Source organism: Mus caroli, unplaced genomic scaffold (assembly GCF_978045245.1).
Source record: "Mus caroli unplaced genomic scaffold, Mus_caroli_1 scaffold_4, whole genome shotgun sequence".
Lineage (NCBI taxonomy): Eukaryota > Metazoa > Chordata > Mammalia > Rodentia > Muridae > Mus > Mus caroli.
Window position 1 is genome coordinate 111910877 of NW_028227259.1, and position 17622 is coordinate 111928498.

The following is a 17622-nucleotide window of genomic DNA, read 5'->3' on the forward strand; positions in this document are numbered from 1 at the left end:
AGGTTCTCTGGAAGAGCAGGAAGATCCAGGCCCAGGATCCCACCCCAGCAGGCATCTGTGTTATTAGTGCTGCCTCTAAAACAAAGCATACCAGAGACTTTAGGCTGGAGAGAGCTTAACCACTGAGTGATCTCTCCAGGCTTTTAAAAGCAAAGACTATTTACTACTGATATGTATCAGAAACTGACAAGCCAAAAAAAAAAAACCTGTATTATTAAAAAGAATTATGCAATTTTTCTAGTAGTAAAATTTCTGTAAATATTTTTATGGTAGTATAAAGTATAATGAAAAACAGCATTTTGTTGGTTTTTATTTATGAAATAGAACCTTTACTTTATCCCAACATTTTCTTCAGAGGTAGACTTTGATTTGATTTCAATGAGTTCTTCTACTCGAGCCAGAACACTTTCAATCAAGTCAAATGTGAAGAGAGCGGAATGTAAGACCTGAAAAGCCAAGAGCATCACGTTGTCATCACTGGTCTCGTGTTAAAACAACCCAGACCAGCCTTCAGCTCACAGTCCTCCTGCATCAGACTCGCCACTGCAGGGGTTCCAGGCCCAGGGTCCCACCCCAGCAGGCATCTGTGTTATTAGTGCTGCCTCTAAAACAAAGCATACCAGAGACTTAGGCTGGAGATAGCTTAAAATTTGTGGGTTACCTTAAGCTGCATTTCAGGAGGCATAGTAGGGATTTCTTCTCCACCTACAGTCACGGAACAAACACCTTTACACATCGAGGCTACTGTAGGGAAGAAATAAAGCATCTCACACTTAGACATTACAACAGTTGGAGGGTGTCAGCACCGTGTGTGTGTGTGTGTGTAGGACTGGGGATCAAACCCACGGTGTGTTGAACATACTAGGCCAATGCTGCTGATTCCCAGCCCCAGCTCTCAGACTGTAGTACATGTATTTATTCTGTGTGTACATGTGTGGCATGGTGCATGTGTAGTATGACATGGATTTATTCTGTGTGTACATGTGTGGCATGGTGCATGTGTAGTATGACATGGATTTATTCTGTGTGTACATGTGTGGCATGGTGCATGCATAGGGGTCAGAGGGTGACTTGGAGGAGCTGGTTCTCTTCTTCCACCACTTGGGTCTCAGGGATTGAATCCAGGTTTTGGGCATGACTGATGGCAAGCACCTTTACCCACTGAGCTATCTTGTCATTTTAATTGTACATAGATAAACTACTTTAATTGTTACTAATTGTAAAATGGGCCAATGGGGTAATACTTTGTTATAAACAAATAAAATTAAGCACTAGAACTAAGCGATATGTGACTTCAGAGAAATCACTTTATTTTGGCATGTATAGGGCACAAAAAACATTTTTCTTTAGTATACTCAAGAGCCTATATAAGGAGTGTAAGATTACTATACCAGAATTGCCAACTTTAAAGAAGTAATTCTGAATCTATATTTCTTTTTTACAATTTGTACAAATTTACTCTGGGACAATGAGGGGTGGACCATGTGATATAAGAGAGTGCAGTCGGGCCCAAGGAGAGATGCTTCTAATATACCCATTCACATTCAGAGCCTGGGGCTCTAAACACAGAGACTTTCAATGTGGTTTAAGCCTTCATTAACCCAATTTCAGTACTGGCTAAGAGTCATTTTAATTACACAAATATTGCTTTTATGGCCCTCATTTTTGCATAAAGTGAACATGTACTAAAATGTGATAGTTTGGGGCTATAGAGATGCCTCAGTGGCTAAGAGTACTTACTGCTCTAATACAGAGCCTGGGGTGTTTCCCAGCACCCACATGGAGGTTCAAAAGCACTTGTAACTCCTGTTCCACGTGATCAAGCAACCTCTTCTGACCTCCACAGGTTCATGCACACATATAGTACACATAAAATAAATATTTAAAAAATATGCTCATTCCAGAATTTGAATGGTTAGACCTAATGGCAAATAAGATTGCATATTACCAACCTTGGTTATTTTGTTGGCTGTTTTTAATTTCTGCTTCATAATGTGCTTTTGACATATTAAGTCCTATATGAAGTGGCTTCAGAAAGTTATTTTCAATTTTTCCAAGTTCTGTCCATAATCCAGTCTGTTCAAAAGATTTAATGAACAAATTAGTTACTTGGTTCAGTTAATAAACATCCACCAACTATGAGAAACGACGACCGTGCCACTGTGCTGCTCTGCAGTGAGTTCTGATGTGCCAGTCAGCAGTACCCACCACACACACACATACACACACACACACACATCTTTTAAACAACTTCTCTTACACTGCTGGGAAATGCAGAGGTCTAACAAGAAACTAGATATAAATTCAAACTTCAAAAATATACCTATCTAGTCCACACAGCATCTATAGATTTATCCTGGGAAAAACAAAGATTAATCTGTAATGCTTGCATTGTAGACAAGTCTTTAAAAGCAATGTTTAATGAAAGAGAATGCAAGAATATGTCTCATAACAGGAAAATGTTAAGTAGTGACATATTTGCATAATGGAAAACTACATAGCCATTACCTTTTTCTTGAATAAATATTGTTGAATGAAAGAAACTTATATAGCATGGCTTGCTTTTTATTTAAAAGAGAAAAACGTTCAAAGTGCCCGGAAAAGTATAATGTCAACAAGGGGTGACGGGTGTGTGATCCCTGCTTTTCATTTATTTTGTGTGTGTGTGTGTGTGTGTGTGTGTGTGGAGGTGCCACGCTGTGGTGTAAATGTGGAGGTCAAAAGGACAGTCTGGAGTTGGTTCTTTTTCCTAATACCTTGTGGGATCCAGAGACTGGGCTCAGGTCATCAGGCCTGTGTGCAGGCTACTCGACCTGCTGAGCCCTGTTTCCAGCTGATGTGTTTAGTGTGCGTGTTGAGGTCACATCCTGCGTGGAGATCAGAACACGACTCTGCCATGTTGATTCTCTTCCTTCCGTATCACTTGGCTCAGGCTCGGCACCACAAAGCCGCCCTGCCAGCTCTGGTCCTCATTTCCTTGGTGTAGCGATCATTGTAGGACTGTGGTGTAGCGACGCTGTTCTTTATGTGCGTTTTGGGCTTTCATTCGTACACGCCTGAGAACCATATTCTCACATCTGTTCACACCTCTCTCCACCTAGTCCTCTCGGGCTAACTCCTGCCTCCACATCTGTCCCCCTCTAATGTAAACTACCCCCTTTCCTTTACCTGTATCTTTTAAGCACTAGAGCTGCTGCTTCCGAGGCTGATCAGGTTATTGTTGACAGCCAAATGTGCTGCATGCATGTCTGTGTACCTTATTTATGCATTGAGGGACCAGACGAGGGCATGCAATCTCCTGAGATTAGAGTGGGCACTGAGAATCAAACCTAGGTCTTCCACAAGAGTAGCACTGTGTATGTTATTTTTGTTGAGACGGTTTCACTGTACATAGGACAGCCCTAGATATCCTACAATTTACTCTGTAGACCAGGCTAGCCTTGAACTCACAGAGATCTGCTTGCTTCTGCCTCCTGAGTACTAGGATTAAAGTGTGTGCCCCAGCTACCTAGCCCAACTACTCAGCCCATAGCCAGTGCTCTTAACCACTGAACCTCTCTCAAGTTCCCAAGGGGAACACTTTTTTCACCTATACTTAGCTTTATCAAAAGGAAATACCTTCCCATATTTATTCAAAAGAAAGTATTAGTTATAATTGAAGTCCTCTTTACTCAAGAGGTAGCAATTAATTCATAACCAGGTGATTAACACTTTTTATATCTATGACACTTAATATAAAGTGTGTGTGTGAGTGTGTCTGTGTGTGTGTATGATGTTGGCAAGTTCTAGGCCAGCCAGAGGCACCCAGTGAGACCCACTCTAGAAAACCAAACTCGAGTAAGTACTGAGTTGTAATTGCTGGATCTCACTGGGCTGCCCTAGACGAGGAGCGGGGATGAGGTGGGAGTCTGGATGCTAGTTCCCCCTTGCTCTCAAGTGCCCTCCAGAACTGAGCAAAGCCCTCCTGAGGGCACATCCTTCCCACAGATGAAAAAATCCTTATAGTCAAGGCAAGACAACTCTAAATGGAATTCACAAACTGGCCTGTTTTTTATTTTCCCTATTCAACCTGTACAAGGGTTTTATAATCCCAGAATTTGTGATAATTGTTGGCTACATAGCAAGTTCCAGGCCAGCATGGACAAGAAGCCAGCAGAAAGGCTCAGTGGGTTAAGGCCTTCACTGCCAACTCTAACAATTTGAGTTTGATCCTAGGAGACACATGATAGGAGGAGAGACCCAATTCCTGACAGTTGTCCTCTGACCTCCATTGGTGGACACACATGGACACACACACACACTAAGATGATGATAGTAATAATAATGCATGAGCTTACAACAGCAGCAAAGGTCTAACTGTATACACACTGCAGTTTCCTTTTCTTTGCTGACCTCACCTCTGCAGGGCTGTAATTATAAGCAGGAGCCATGGCATCCAGCTAGGGGCAATAATTTATTTTAATTTGTAGTCCATAATATCAAAACATTGAGTAGTAAAAACACCCTTCAAAATTAGACTAAAGAAATTTTCCTTCACATGCTGTTCAGCATAATTCCAGTCTTTTCTATAATGAACTGTACTGTTTTTAGAAGCATGTAGGAGTAAAGATGCTATGGAGGAAGAAAAATTCTTTGTCTTACATGAAAGTTACCAGGTCTCTCTAAAGCACAAAAGAATTAAGTTTAAGATTTCTTTCATCTCAAATGCTAAAAAGAGTAAAAAGATTTTTACAATGTTTATAAGGACTTAACTTTTGAAATCCTTGCAATTGTCTGCCTCTCATCTCATACCTGTCACTGACTCAACAATTCTGACAATATTTGAGTTCTGTCTTAACTACACACTAAAAATTCACTGCAGCCTACCCAACCCCACTAGACATTTCTACATCATGGTGAAATAGGTTCTGGGACAGGTAGGAACCCTACAAAGACACAGTCAACCATAGTAAGTGGAAAAGGGCATAGCCGTGTCCCCCTCTTGGCTCTTTCTCCTAACACGTGCCTCATTTATTAAGCGGTAACACCAAACTTATACCACTTCATTCGGAAGAACTTGGGCGACCATTAGCCGTGTGGCTCTGCAGACTCTGTGTGCATGTGTGTGCGCATTTCACTTTTAAGTTGCGGTGCTACTGAACACATTTTAATTTTGAATAAACAGGCATTAGGGAGGGTTTGAGTGAAGAGGACAAAGGTAAATGGCATACCTGGGCTCTATTTTAGAACAAACTTGTAATCCAAAACAATAACTACCTACAGAATCCCAACAGCAGAGAATGTGACTTCTATTAACTAGAGATGAGAAACGTTAGTCTGAAACTGACAGGAAATGGAAATGTAGGACAAAGTGCTGACAACATGCAGGTGGCTGGGATGGGGACAGGAAGCCAGGACTCTGGAAAGGAAACTCAAGCTGGTCAGAGGGATTCTTACTTCTTAGGAGTCCACTTACTGTCTTCATCTTGGAATGGCTTTCTTACTCTCCCTGGGTGCCTCTCTGACTTTTAACCTCCATCTTAGCGCACCTAAATGGGCACAAACAGGAACTGGGAGGGGCTCCTCTGAGGGAAATGCCCGAACACCACAGTGTCACTTTGTGACTTGTAAACCAAGCCAGAAGCCATCGTATTTGTTTGTGTTCAGGGTTCTGCTTCACACTTCAGGCTGGCCAGGAACTTGTGACCCTTCCTCAGCTCTGTAAGTGCCACCATACAGGGCAATCCCTTCTGGACGGAGGCGGTGGATTATTTGTTAGCCATGGTGGCTAAGTTTGCCTTTCCTTGTTGGAACTGTTCTTAGGAGGAATGTTCCCATTACAGACAGGCTGTTAAGCTTCATAACAGGAAGGGCGTCTGTTAATCATCTCCCTAGTATGGTAGTTCTCATGGTGTCAGCAACAAACAAACAAAAACCAGGATTTGGTCCCTATGGGGAATAAACCATTAAGTATGGCAGCCTTATAAATGAGGAGTGTGCTTCATTATAGAATGTCCTCACCAAAGTACATTAAGGCCCTATGGAGTCAAAACAGGCATTGCCTGCCTTCTCCAGACCCTCTGACCCTGTATTAGGTGTACATTACAGCCACTACATCAATCATTGCTAATCAGTGAGACTGCTTTGTGTCAAGCAAATCACATCAACTCCTTTGTGTGTTCAGCCTTCCTGATTACTGCAAGGTTATGCTCCTACCTCCCCTAAGAATGCCCGCCAGAGACCCAAGGACCAGGGCCGCTCAATAGACACTGTATCTCTTCTGTTTGTTCCTTTATGAATCAGAGTTAGTTTAATTCCAAAATTTCTATTCCTTCCTAGACCTCTGCCCTTGCAGGAATTATTGATCGTTCCTGTAAGAGAAGGGTTAATGAGAAGGGAACAAGAGTTCTTCTGTCAGCACTGTGAAGACTGGACCGAAGCACCTGGCAGGACAGCAGCCACTGCCATCAGGGATGGGTGGACAGTGAGAAAGACTTCAGTGATGATTGTACTTGATAAAAAGATCTATACATCTGTGCTTGAAAACTCAAGCCAAACCAAACTGTTGCAGAATTTCCCCCCAATTAATTTAAATATTAATACAACAAGAAGCCTGTGATTGGACAAGGGAGGTGGAGCTAACAGTTTCAGGGACAGGGTCAGGAAGGGAGGAGAGATGAAGGAAGAAAGATAGAGGGAGAAAAAGACGATCCAGATTCCGTGTGGCTTTAAATAGCAACAAGTAGCTAAGAGTATCATAAAAGGATAGAATGACTGGGATAACGTATTAAATCTGGTGGGCAGCTTGTATCATTATCAGTTGGCTTTAAAATTATTGTGTGGGCATCTTATGAATTGAGAATTTATTGATATATAAAACTGACTGAAATGATAAGCTTTAAGAGTTTTGAGTTACTGGGTTAAGGGGATTTGTGACAGCTAGCCGCAGAGGATGTATGGCTGGAAAGGTACAAGCGGCTCAGAGGCAGGTGAACCAGAGCTGAGAAGACCACAGCCTGGGGCTAGCTATGAAGGCAGTGAGCAGAGACCGCCGGGGCAGAGAATAGCTGGTTATGTCATTGGATGGTGCACTTTTTTAAATATTTCCTGTAACACCAAGCCAAACCAAAACTCATGACTACATACTGAAAATCTGTGTACATCATTTATGTAATTTTACTTCACAGAAAAACTGCTGACAAAGACTTAACTCTGCCTAGTGGTACATATGCTGAAATGTTTGGAACAAAATTTGCTTATGTCTACAGACTTTTGGTACTTTGAAATGCACCAAAAATACAACAAAAATGGATGGGAGGGGAGACAGATACACAGGGAGCAGGTGGAGCAGGCACTGCAGATGGAGGGCAGCTGTAAAGGTCTTCCACCTTTGCAGGACATTTTAATTTTCACAATAAAATATTGAAAAAAAAAACCCAGTACAGACTAAGCCAGAATGAATAATAGTAATCAAATATTTCTGGATGAAGAGACATGAGGAGGTCAAACTTCTGAGTCCACTAGATCTGCTAAAGGTACTGCAACTCCTCACAGACTTCGCAGCCTACGCTGTGACTTATCTGAGTATAAAAGATCTCTCTGGTACTTTTACGTGAAAATTATTTTCATTCTTCCTATTGCTTTTTTTTTTTTTAATTTTTTTAAAAGGCCATTTTAGCAACATGATTCATGTGGTTATAGGTAATAGGAGAGCAATTATTAGAATGGAGTAGGCGGAAAGGAGCTCAAAAGTAAATGTGATTTTGCTGTATGACAAATCTCCGTCAAATAGCTTTCTATTTATTGAATACTTCTAATGAAGTGCTATTAATAATACCCAGCTTCCTACATACCATTCAGAAAGTGCCATTAACAAACTCTGTTTTAGGGCTAAATATGCTTCCGTTTGTCACGTCTGATGAGGTGATATCAGATAATTTTATTTTGTATAACTCAGATTAAAATCCAGAACTGTACACAAGCAGAGAAAGATGATCAAATGTTTATGTGTTTGTGGAGCTCCAGGAGGTCAATTAGCACAAAACCCGCAGCTTACCTACCAAGAGGGCTAAGCAAGACTGGCTTTTCTACCAAGAGGGCTTAGCAAGACTTGCTACAAAAGTGCAGCTGCACACAGGACAGGTGAATGTAAACACTGAGGGGTGCCTGGGAACTGGCACATGTCGGACCAGGTGCTCAACAGAGATAATGAATGCTGCTCAGGATGATACTCAAGAAAAGCTCAGACACTCCTTCTCATTCTGAATATACTCACAGGTTCTTTTCCGAGTCATTCACTTACTTGATTGTCATCTTCATTATCTTTGATAACCAAATACCTCAATAAATTTAATGAAGCCATAATCCTGTTAATTAAAAAATATCATTTACAGTATAAGTTTATGTAATCAACAACTGCAAATTATTATAAAGCAAGATGAAACATTGGAAATACCATTGTTCACACATTTGCCATTAGAAACTGTTCACGCCCATCTGTGGTCTGACAACAGCTGCTTACCACTGTTCTTATATAAGTTCAGAAATACAGGGTGAGCACTTTTCCCTTGTCCTCAAGACCACCACTTCTTCCCAAGTTTCAAGATTCTCTTTGTTTATAAATGCAAGCACTTCTCCACATCTATCCTAATGCACTAAGAATATGTTCTATATGGGAAAAAATGGACCTGAAAAACAAAGCCCAAATACATAAGTCCTTTATGAACTGTTTCTGTGAGATTCTTAGTCACAAAAGTGTGGTTTCAAATCTCTGTAATGCTGAGGACTTCATTGTTCTTGAAAGAAGAGGTTTTGTTCTATATTAAGTCACTGAGTAACTTAAATAGGAAACTTTACATACTTTTATGAACTAATTACAGATCATATAATCACAGGAAACCATATTTCTTAGTTTAGGCAGCTGACTAATACAACTTGAGTGGTGGTCACCTCACCTGTCTGAGTTCTGCAGTAAGTCTGTCTCAGCGCCCTCAGGGAGAGACAGGACCAGGTCTAACAGAGAGATCAGCTGTGCTCCTGCAAACCATTTGTTATATGTTTTCTGAAAAGCAAAATAAAGTTTATGTAATAGTATGATAAATCTCATATAATTACCCAACAGTACAAAAACTATTAGACTCTTAACAGATATTGTCTCTTTCATTTCCATGTGCCTATTCCCTTTGAGATGCGTGTGAAAATCCTGCCAGTGTAAGAACACTGGTGATTTCTTTTCTCTATGTGGGGTTATTCATATTCAAATACAGAGGCAACTCAAAATTTTATTTTCTGAAGTATATAGCACAATAAAAGCCATATAAGCCAGAAAAGTTTATAGTTAACAAGTTTTCAAAATTCAGGGGTGTGGGAGTCATGTTTATTTTTTTAAATAGAGAATTATACTTTAATATTATAGACATCTATGAGTCAACCATACTGACATATGCCACGCATGAACAAGTAAGTTGGTAAATGACCCCTTACCTGGCCTGTGCTCTTACCTTAAATGATAAATCAATCTGATTTTTGATGTTTTGAATTACAAAGGCTTCCACACCTGAGTGATTACTTGTATTTAGTAAGCACCTTGAAAACATAATTATAACACATAAGATTATACAATTCAACTGGGCTTTATATAACTTTTAAGGATATAAAATTCATAGCAAAGACAATTATCAGTGTGGCCAGGCAACTATAAGGTCATCGTAATAGTTTTGCTTTTTCTAGTTAGTGAATTTTATGTACAGCTGCGTCTAAAGACAATTCTTTTATTTATTTATTTTTTTTTTTAGTGTTTGCATGTGTGTGCACAGAGGCCAGAGAGCAGTGGGTGTCCTGTTCTGTCAGTCCCCTTCTTGTTTTGAGATGGTCTCTCACTGAACCCGAGATAGGTTGGCACAGTGAGCCCCAGCAATCCCCCTGTTTCCTGTCCCTCCAGCCAGGGCTACAGGTGTGTGTGACCGTGAGATAGGTTGGCACAGTGGGCCCCAGCAATCCTCCTGATTCCTGTCCCTCCAGCCAGGGCTACAGGTGTGTGTGACCGTGAGATAGGTCGGCACAGTTGCCCCAGCAATCCTCCTGTTTCCTGTCCCTCCAGCCAGGGCTACAGGTGTGTGTGACCGTGCCTAGTTTTTCACATTGATTCTGGAGATCTTCACAGGTCCCATGCTTGGGAAGGTGTTCCAGTCACTGAGCTGTCTCCTTAGCGCTCCAACAAGAAACGTCTATTAAACCAAATTCAAATCGTTTTTATGGATATAGTTAGAATAATTTAACATGGTGAGAATGAGCACCAGTATAACCTAAAAACTTTCAAAACTGTTCTCTGTGAAAGAAGACTAGTGCTGGCTCACTTGCTTAATGAAACCTGATAAGTGTTAATGGCTTAGTTCTTCAGTGTCCCCTAAAGGCTCATGTGCGGAAATCCTGGTTCTCAGCTCCTGGTAGCACCTTAGGAAATGAGGCATCATGGCCTTCCTAACCCTAGCCCTAACCCTGACCTAGGTCACTTGGGACATGTGCTTGAAGAAGGTATTGGGACACTAAGCCTTTCCCCTGACCCATGCCTGTGTTCCTGGCCCCCATGAACTGAGGCAGTCCTGCTACCGACACACTACCATGATGCTCTGTCCTGACTGCACAGACCAAAAGCTACCAAGAAAGACTACGTAAAAGGGATCTCTTGGTAGAGTATAAGTAAAATAAGAAACTTGGTATAAGATCTAAGGGCTAAGTCTGTGTAGGCTAGGCCTGACTCTGGTATAAGATCTAAGGGCTAAGTCTGTGTAGGCTAGGCCTGACTCTGGTATAAGGTCTAAGGGCTAAGTCTGTGTAGGCTAGGCCTGACTCTGGTATAAGGTCTAAGGGCTAAGTCTGTGTAGGCTAGGCCTGACTCTGGTATAAGATCTAAGGGCTAAGTCTGTGTAGGCTAGGCCTGACTCTGGTATAAGGTCTAAGGGCTAAGTCTGTGTAGGCTAGGCCTGACTCTGGTATAAGGTCTAAGGGCTAAGTCTGTGTAGGCTAGGCCTGACTCTGGTATAAGGTCTAAGGGCTAAGTCTGTGTAAGCTAGGCCTGACTCTGGTATAAGGTCTAAGGGCTAAGTCTGTGTAAGCTAGGCCTGACTCTGGTATGATCAGAGCTGAAGAAAAGGATAGGCTCAATGGTGCTAGTACTGGACACAGCCAAAGAAGACCTTTCAGCATTTTACTGTTGCTTAAACCAGTTCATAATTCATTCTTAGTCTCTAGAACAGAGTAAAACAGGCTAAGATCTGTAGGCTAAATTTAGTATGTAGTAATGTCTGTGTTATTAGAATACATCCACCTCCTAATATCAGGACAACAGAGTTTCCACACAAACTCTTTATACAGCCTTATAAAGTCTTTACTTATTATTTAGGCTAAAGTTTTCTAGTCTTTAATTTCTTGCCTAGAAACTCTACTAGAAGGAGCTAAGAGTAACTTGAAGTGACAAACCTGTTGAGGTTACAGCTGTTCTCCGTGGTGCCTTAGTGCCAATGATAAATGATGGAGGTCACTGAACTCTGTAAAGACCTAGCAGCTCCAGCAGGAGCATTATAGTCCCAGTTATTCCTTCCACACCGAGTGCACTTACAGTGCTTCAATCAAACTGAAACTTACACACTGACACTCACATAATATTCGATAAGCTGATTCTGTGGTTACAGACACTGAACAGTACTGTACAGATGCTGTACCTTTAAATGACTACAAGGCATTAACAGGTTTTGATCAGCCACATACCTAGTAATTAGCCAGGGGCTATGTTTTGAAATGTCTCCTAAAAGCTCATATGTTAAAGACTGGGTGCAGCTGAGACTTCGTGAAGTGATTGATTAAATCCTGAGGGTTCAAACCGATCAATCGACTACCCCTTGATTGAGTCATATTATAATGGCATCCTTGAGAGATGGTAACTAGGCAGTAGAGTTTAGTGCAGCAAGCAGGTCTCTGGGGGCATGCCTCAAAGGATGTGTCTTGTCCTTGGCCCTTCCCATGAGGTGAACAGCTCTGTTCCATCACCTTGTCCACATGAGCTCTGTCTTACAGACAACAGCACAGGAGCTGGCAGGCCACAGACTGCACCTCTGCAAACACTGCACCCAGATGAACATTCTCTGTAGTTGTTTTCTCACCTATTTTGTCAGAGCAATGAGAAGTGCCTAGCTATCAGCTTGATACATACCTAAATAATGTATATTTGCCTTGTGAATCCAACTTGTCAATAAACAGCTGAAGCATAGATAAACCTTTTTTCCTCTGAAATTAAACAAATAATACAAATATATAAAACATTTAAAATTACATTATTTATTAAGATTTCTTGCTATAACTCATGAGTTAGCCCCCAAATCATACATACCAATGTCTCAATGGGGCAAAGTGTCATAACTTTGACTAAGCCCTAGAAATAAAGAAAAAAACATTTTAAATCCAGAGGTAAATCAATTCTGTCTGCCAAGTTCAATTATCACAAGGTGCTAGAGAAAGGAGATGTGCGACCTAAGGAGACCTGCTTCTCTGGCCTATCATCACATGGCAAAGTAACTACAATTAGTTTTATACATAGCATAAAATGAGATGTAAATAAATGTGATTTTAAAGTAAATGGTAATTTCAATTATTTGTAGAAGAACAAGAAAATCAAATCAAATATGCACAAATATAACACATTAATTAAATATCATCAAGCTTAATGTACTAGCAAAAGCCACAGCTTTCTACTTAAATATTAACCTTCACAGCTGAGGACCTGCCTGGTGAAGGAAGAGATGCGACTGAGAGCTAAGTCACAAGGTCAGGCCCTCCCTCGTGCCATCAACCAGGATGGTCACAAATAGCTATTTAAATATATATTAATCCTAGGAGTTGGGGAAATTAATCAAAATAGAATTTAAACTTCAGTTCTGTTGTCTTATGTCGTCTGGCTTTTGTCACGGCAGCACAGAAAGCAGGCCATTGCCATCTGCACAAACAGTGAGTTGCAGCTCAGCTGGAAGTCACAGCAGCACTTACAGAGGTGGGGAAGAGTAGGGGAGGAGTCTCAGCGCACACTACCTTAGCAGAGGTCAGAATAGATAAGGAGCTGTTACAATGTTTGAATCCATGTTCTGCTTACCTGAGGCACAGCAAGAAAACTCTTGATTTCTAAGTACTGATAACATAGGCTGTTGTCTTCTAATCTCAATAAGCTAGTCTCCAGAAGTTCCTACAGATGAACATACATGAACATACATGTATATACATGAACATACATGCACATAAGGTATAGTTGACCATTATATTTGTTATTTTTTATAATTTATAATGTTAGCTAACAGGCTGCTGAGATGGCTCAACAGAGAAAGGGGCTTACCTTAAGCCTGATGACCTGAGATTCCCCAGTACCCATACAATGGAGAGAACTGGTTCCTTCAGGTTGTCCTCTGGCCTCTACAAGTGTACACACATGTGCACACGCATGCACCCCCCCCCCATACACACGCACATATGTGCACACACACATATGCAAATATACAATGATAGTAAACAAACCTTACCAATCCTTTGGAGTAAACAGACTGTTCTGTTCTGAAAGAAAACATTGAAAGTTATCACTATGGTTTCATGATTTATTTAGAATGATTCCTAACTTTAGGATGAGCAAATAAAAAATTGAAATATAAGGTCTTTTAAAGCTACATCATTATCTGGAATGACTGGTGGACACTTGTAACAGTAGCACTTGGGAGGCTAAAGCAAGAGGATCTAGCGTTAGACACTAACCAGGGCTCATCCCAAGACTGTTCCAAAATTAATGAAATGATCTGTATGTTGAGGAGAAATTCTGTTGAAGAATCTGTCAAAATTCTTTTTTGTTGTTGCTGTTTGCCAAAGGGTCTCATGTAGTTCACCCTTGTCCTCAAGGCTTGGTGTTGCCAAGGATGACCTTGAACCTTGACCCTTCCTCTACCCCCACCCTCCTCCCAATGACAGCTGAATGTTACAATTTAATTCTGAGATTTCATCTAAATGATCTTACCTTTGCAGAAACACTTCAATATGCTCCATGTTCAACTGCAAAAGGTATGATGGGCTAAAATAGGAAATAATAATAATAATTTTAAAAAGATCTTTAAAAACAGTAATTTCCTCTCTTCAACCACTGAGCAATCCCAGGGCCTCACGCTAGATAAGAACTCTTAACACTGATCTCCAATTATAGCCCCAAAATCTCTCACACATACACATACTATTTGAATTGTAGTCTCCTCAAAAAACATAGGTTGGAGTCATAGTCTCCTGAACTTAGAATATTAGACTTAAGGATTTTATAGAGTTAAAATAAAGTGAGGTCTTTGGGGGGTCAGCTCTAATCCAGTACCTCATGTCTACTAAATAGGAAACTTGGGGGCTGGAGAGTTGGCTCAGCGGTTAGGAGCCCATACTGCTTTTGCAGAGAACTTCAGTTCCCAGCACAAATGTCAGGTGGCCCACAACTATGTGTAATCCTGCCCCACGGGATCAAATGCCCACTTCAGATTTCTGTAGGCACACAAATAAACATAACTAAATACATCTTTAAAAAGGCAGGGTTGTGCCACCGCTGGGCATAAGAACTGGTGAGGTTGAGTGAGCTCAAACCCTGGGGAATCTCAGAGATTTGAGAATGGCAGGAGTGGAGCCACTCCCTGCCTATCTCTGTAGTGCTCTGGGACATGTAATGGCACACCCAATTGAGAGGACCACTCAGTCATGTAGCATAGTGCCTAGAGGTCTCCATGCTAATGAGGTATCTTAGATAGCCTTAGCCTTAAGCCAATGACTTTCTCTTCCTGGATACCATCACACCCTTCCCCAAGAGGTATATAATCCTGGTTTACCTGAATAAAGCATATGCGTTCGCATTCTCCCCCATGAAAGCAATGTAATCAAGCATGGATTGTCTCAGAGAGCTGCTTCACTAAAGATGCAGAAGGCCTTGGCCTAAAAGAGCCACACCTAAGACTCCAGAAGAAGGCTTTTCTCTTCTCCCACCCCTCTGGTACTTGCTCCCAACAGGACCAGATCCTGCTCATTTCAAACTCTGTTTCCCCTTCCAGCCCGGCATTTACACACCCTAAGGGGAAACAGGGACCTCTGACCCAAGTTCCTGACTTTCAGGTGGTACACTGGCAGTGCCTGGGTACCCAGAAAGGAGACCTGGAACTACAGCATTCATCCCAGACCCCCCTTTTCCATTCTGGCGAGGCATGTAGCAGCATCTGATGCCCCAAAGGGAAACATGTTGTGGACTTTCCTTTCCAGACATTGCCCAGTCTTGACTATGCCCAGCCTTCTCCAAGCTGGCATGCCTGTGGCACCAAAGTATCCCAGGCAGAGGCAGAACACAGTACCACAAAGGACAATGTAAGAATATGAAGGTAAAGACCATCAAAGATCTAAATACCAGAGCAGCATGGATTCTTCTTCCTAGCTGTGCTGCCTAGTTTTTATTGTCAACTTGACACAACTTAGACTCATCTAGGAAAGGGGAATTTCAAGTGAAGAGTTACCTTGGTCAGACTGGCCTGTGTCTGGCTGTGAGAGATTGTCTTGATTGATATGGAGAAGGCCCAGCCCACTGTAGGTAGCACCATTCCCTAGGTACATGGGTCTGGGCTGTTAAAAAACATATCTAAGCATGAGCTAGTAAGCAAGCCGGATAGTAAGCCTTAAGTAAGCAAGGTTCCTGCTTCAAGCTCCTTCCTTGTGTTCCTGTCCTGACTTCCTTCAAAGATGGATTATGACGGGAAGTGTAGTCCAAGTAAATCCTTTCTTCTTCAAATTGCTTTTGTTTATGGTATTTATCGTAGCAACAGAAAGCAAACTATAACACCAGCCCTCAAGAGTAAGCAACCTTCTGATAACTTAATCACAAACTTCCTACCTCTAGAACTAGGGTAATATGTTTCTGCACTTTAACAGTTTTATCTGGTATGGCAGACCTACTGGTTTTAAAAGCAATGTATTCAGTTTATCACTTGAAGTAGTATGTTGGTTCTAGGCCTTCCACATACAGCCTGTGTCAGTAACATATGAGTCTTCTATTTAAGTTTCTTTGGGGCTTTTATCATGAAGGGATACTGAACTTTGTTAGATGCTAGATTTCCTGCATATAACAATCACATGAAACAACCACATATCTGTCCTTGAGTCAGTATTTGTATGTCCTGTGTTATTTACTGATGTATGCTGAACCAGTTTTTACATCTGAACTGAGATCAACTTGATTGTGACTTATGATCCTATTCTGACACTGAAAAATTTGCCTTAGAAGCATTTTGTTGAGTATTTCTACAACAAAGCTAAGCAAGGAGACTGGTTTTTTTCTTTTGTTGTTTATTTTGTTGTTGTCTCTTGGGGGTTTTAATAATGTATTATTTGTGTACATGCATCCACACGGATGCTGGATATGATGACACTGATGTAGAAGTCACTTCTCTTCCACTTCAGGGCCTGGGAGCCATTTCAGGTTAGTCAGGCTTTCCTGACAAGTGCTTGTATCAACTCAGCTATCTTTATGCACTTATCTCTTGCTTGTCTGGGGGTTTTTGTTTGGGTTTGTTTTGTTGTTGTTGTTTTGTTTTGAATCGTGATTTTGATATTTGGCTCAGACTTCCTAGAATTCACTATGCAGCCTAGGCTGGCTTATATAATTCATGTTCTTCATGCCTCAGCCTTCCAAATTCCCAAATTCTGAGATTATAAGTACGTAGCACCACACCCAGCCAGTTATTTCTCTTGTATTTTTACCTAGCTTGGGTATCCTATTATCTTGGAAGGGTGAGTTTAGAAGCACTCCTCCTCTTTGTACTTAGAGGGTAGCTTAAGAGTGGGTTTGTACAGCCCTGGGCTTCTCTCTGTTGGGAGATGTTTTGTTACTGATGCTTAGGTTCTCAGCATCATCTCAGTTCGATTGTGATAGGTTACAGACGTCTAGAAATCTACTGAGTACTAGATTTTCCAATATACTAGAATTTAAGTTTTCAAAGTAATTCATAGTGATTCTCCGGATTTTAGTGATTACCACTTTATATCTAACAAAATTCCATTATATTCTCATGGTTAGTTTAGATAAATGTCAACTTAGAACTGGCTCTGTTTCTTTGATCTTTTTTGTATTGCTCTTTTAGATACCATGCCATTTCTTTCCACACTGATCTTTTAAAAAAAAAAAACTGTATACAGCATATAACTTTCTGTCTGCATGTTTGCCTGCAGGCCAAAAAAGGGCACCAAATCTCATTACAGATGGCTGTGAGCCACCATGTGGGTGCTGGGAATTGAACTCAGGACCCCTTTAAAGAACAGACAGTGCTCTCAACCGCTGAGCCATCTCTCCAGCCCTCCACACTGATCCTTACTTCCTTCCATTTAATTTGTTTTGGGCTAGTTCTGTTTTGTTAAGACCTTCAAATACATCAAGTTATTTATCTGAGATTCCCTACACACACATTAAAAAAAAAAAAAAGATGTGTGTGCACATGTGTGTGGGTGCCCACTGAGACCAGAAGAAAACATAAGATCCCCAGTAGGTGGAATTAAAAGCAGTTGGGAATGACCTCACATGGGTGCCAGGATCAGAACCATGGTTCTCTG

General features: G+C 41.2%; 1 protein-coding gene across 4 annotated transcripts in view; it reads right to left on the reverse strand.

Annotated features, from left to right (window-relative positions):
• Positions 1–282: 282 nt before the first annotated feature.
• The window catches only part of Glmn (glomulin, FKBP associated protein), a 36308-nt gene continuing 18968 nt past the window's right edge, over positions 283–17622 (reverse strand). For 3 of the 4 annotated variants that reach the window (XM_021162029.2, XM_021162030.3, XM_021162031.3), the window contains exons 9-19: positions 14024–14077; positions 13542–13572; positions 13121–13210; positions 12365–12406; positions 12188–12261; positions 9480–9564; positions 8934–9040; positions 8282–8345; positions 1953–2076; positions 662–744; positions 283–446 (exon numbers count right to left, since the gene is read on the reverse strand). In XM_021162029.2, coding sequence (XP_021017688.1) covers positions 330–446; positions 662–744; positions 1953–2076; positions 8282–8345; positions 8934–9040; positions 9480–9564; positions 12188–12261; positions 12365–12406; positions 13121–13210; positions 13542–13572; positions 14024–14077 — 871 coding nt within the window. In that variant the 3' untranslated portion in view covers positions 283–329. The remainder of the gene's footprint in view (positions 447–661; positions 745–1952; positions 2077–8281; positions 8346–8933; positions 9041–9479; positions 9565–12187; positions 12262–12364; positions 12407–13120; positions 13211–13541; positions 13573–14023; positions 14078–17622) is intronic. The other variant, XM_021162032.2, reaches the window with a different exon arrangement.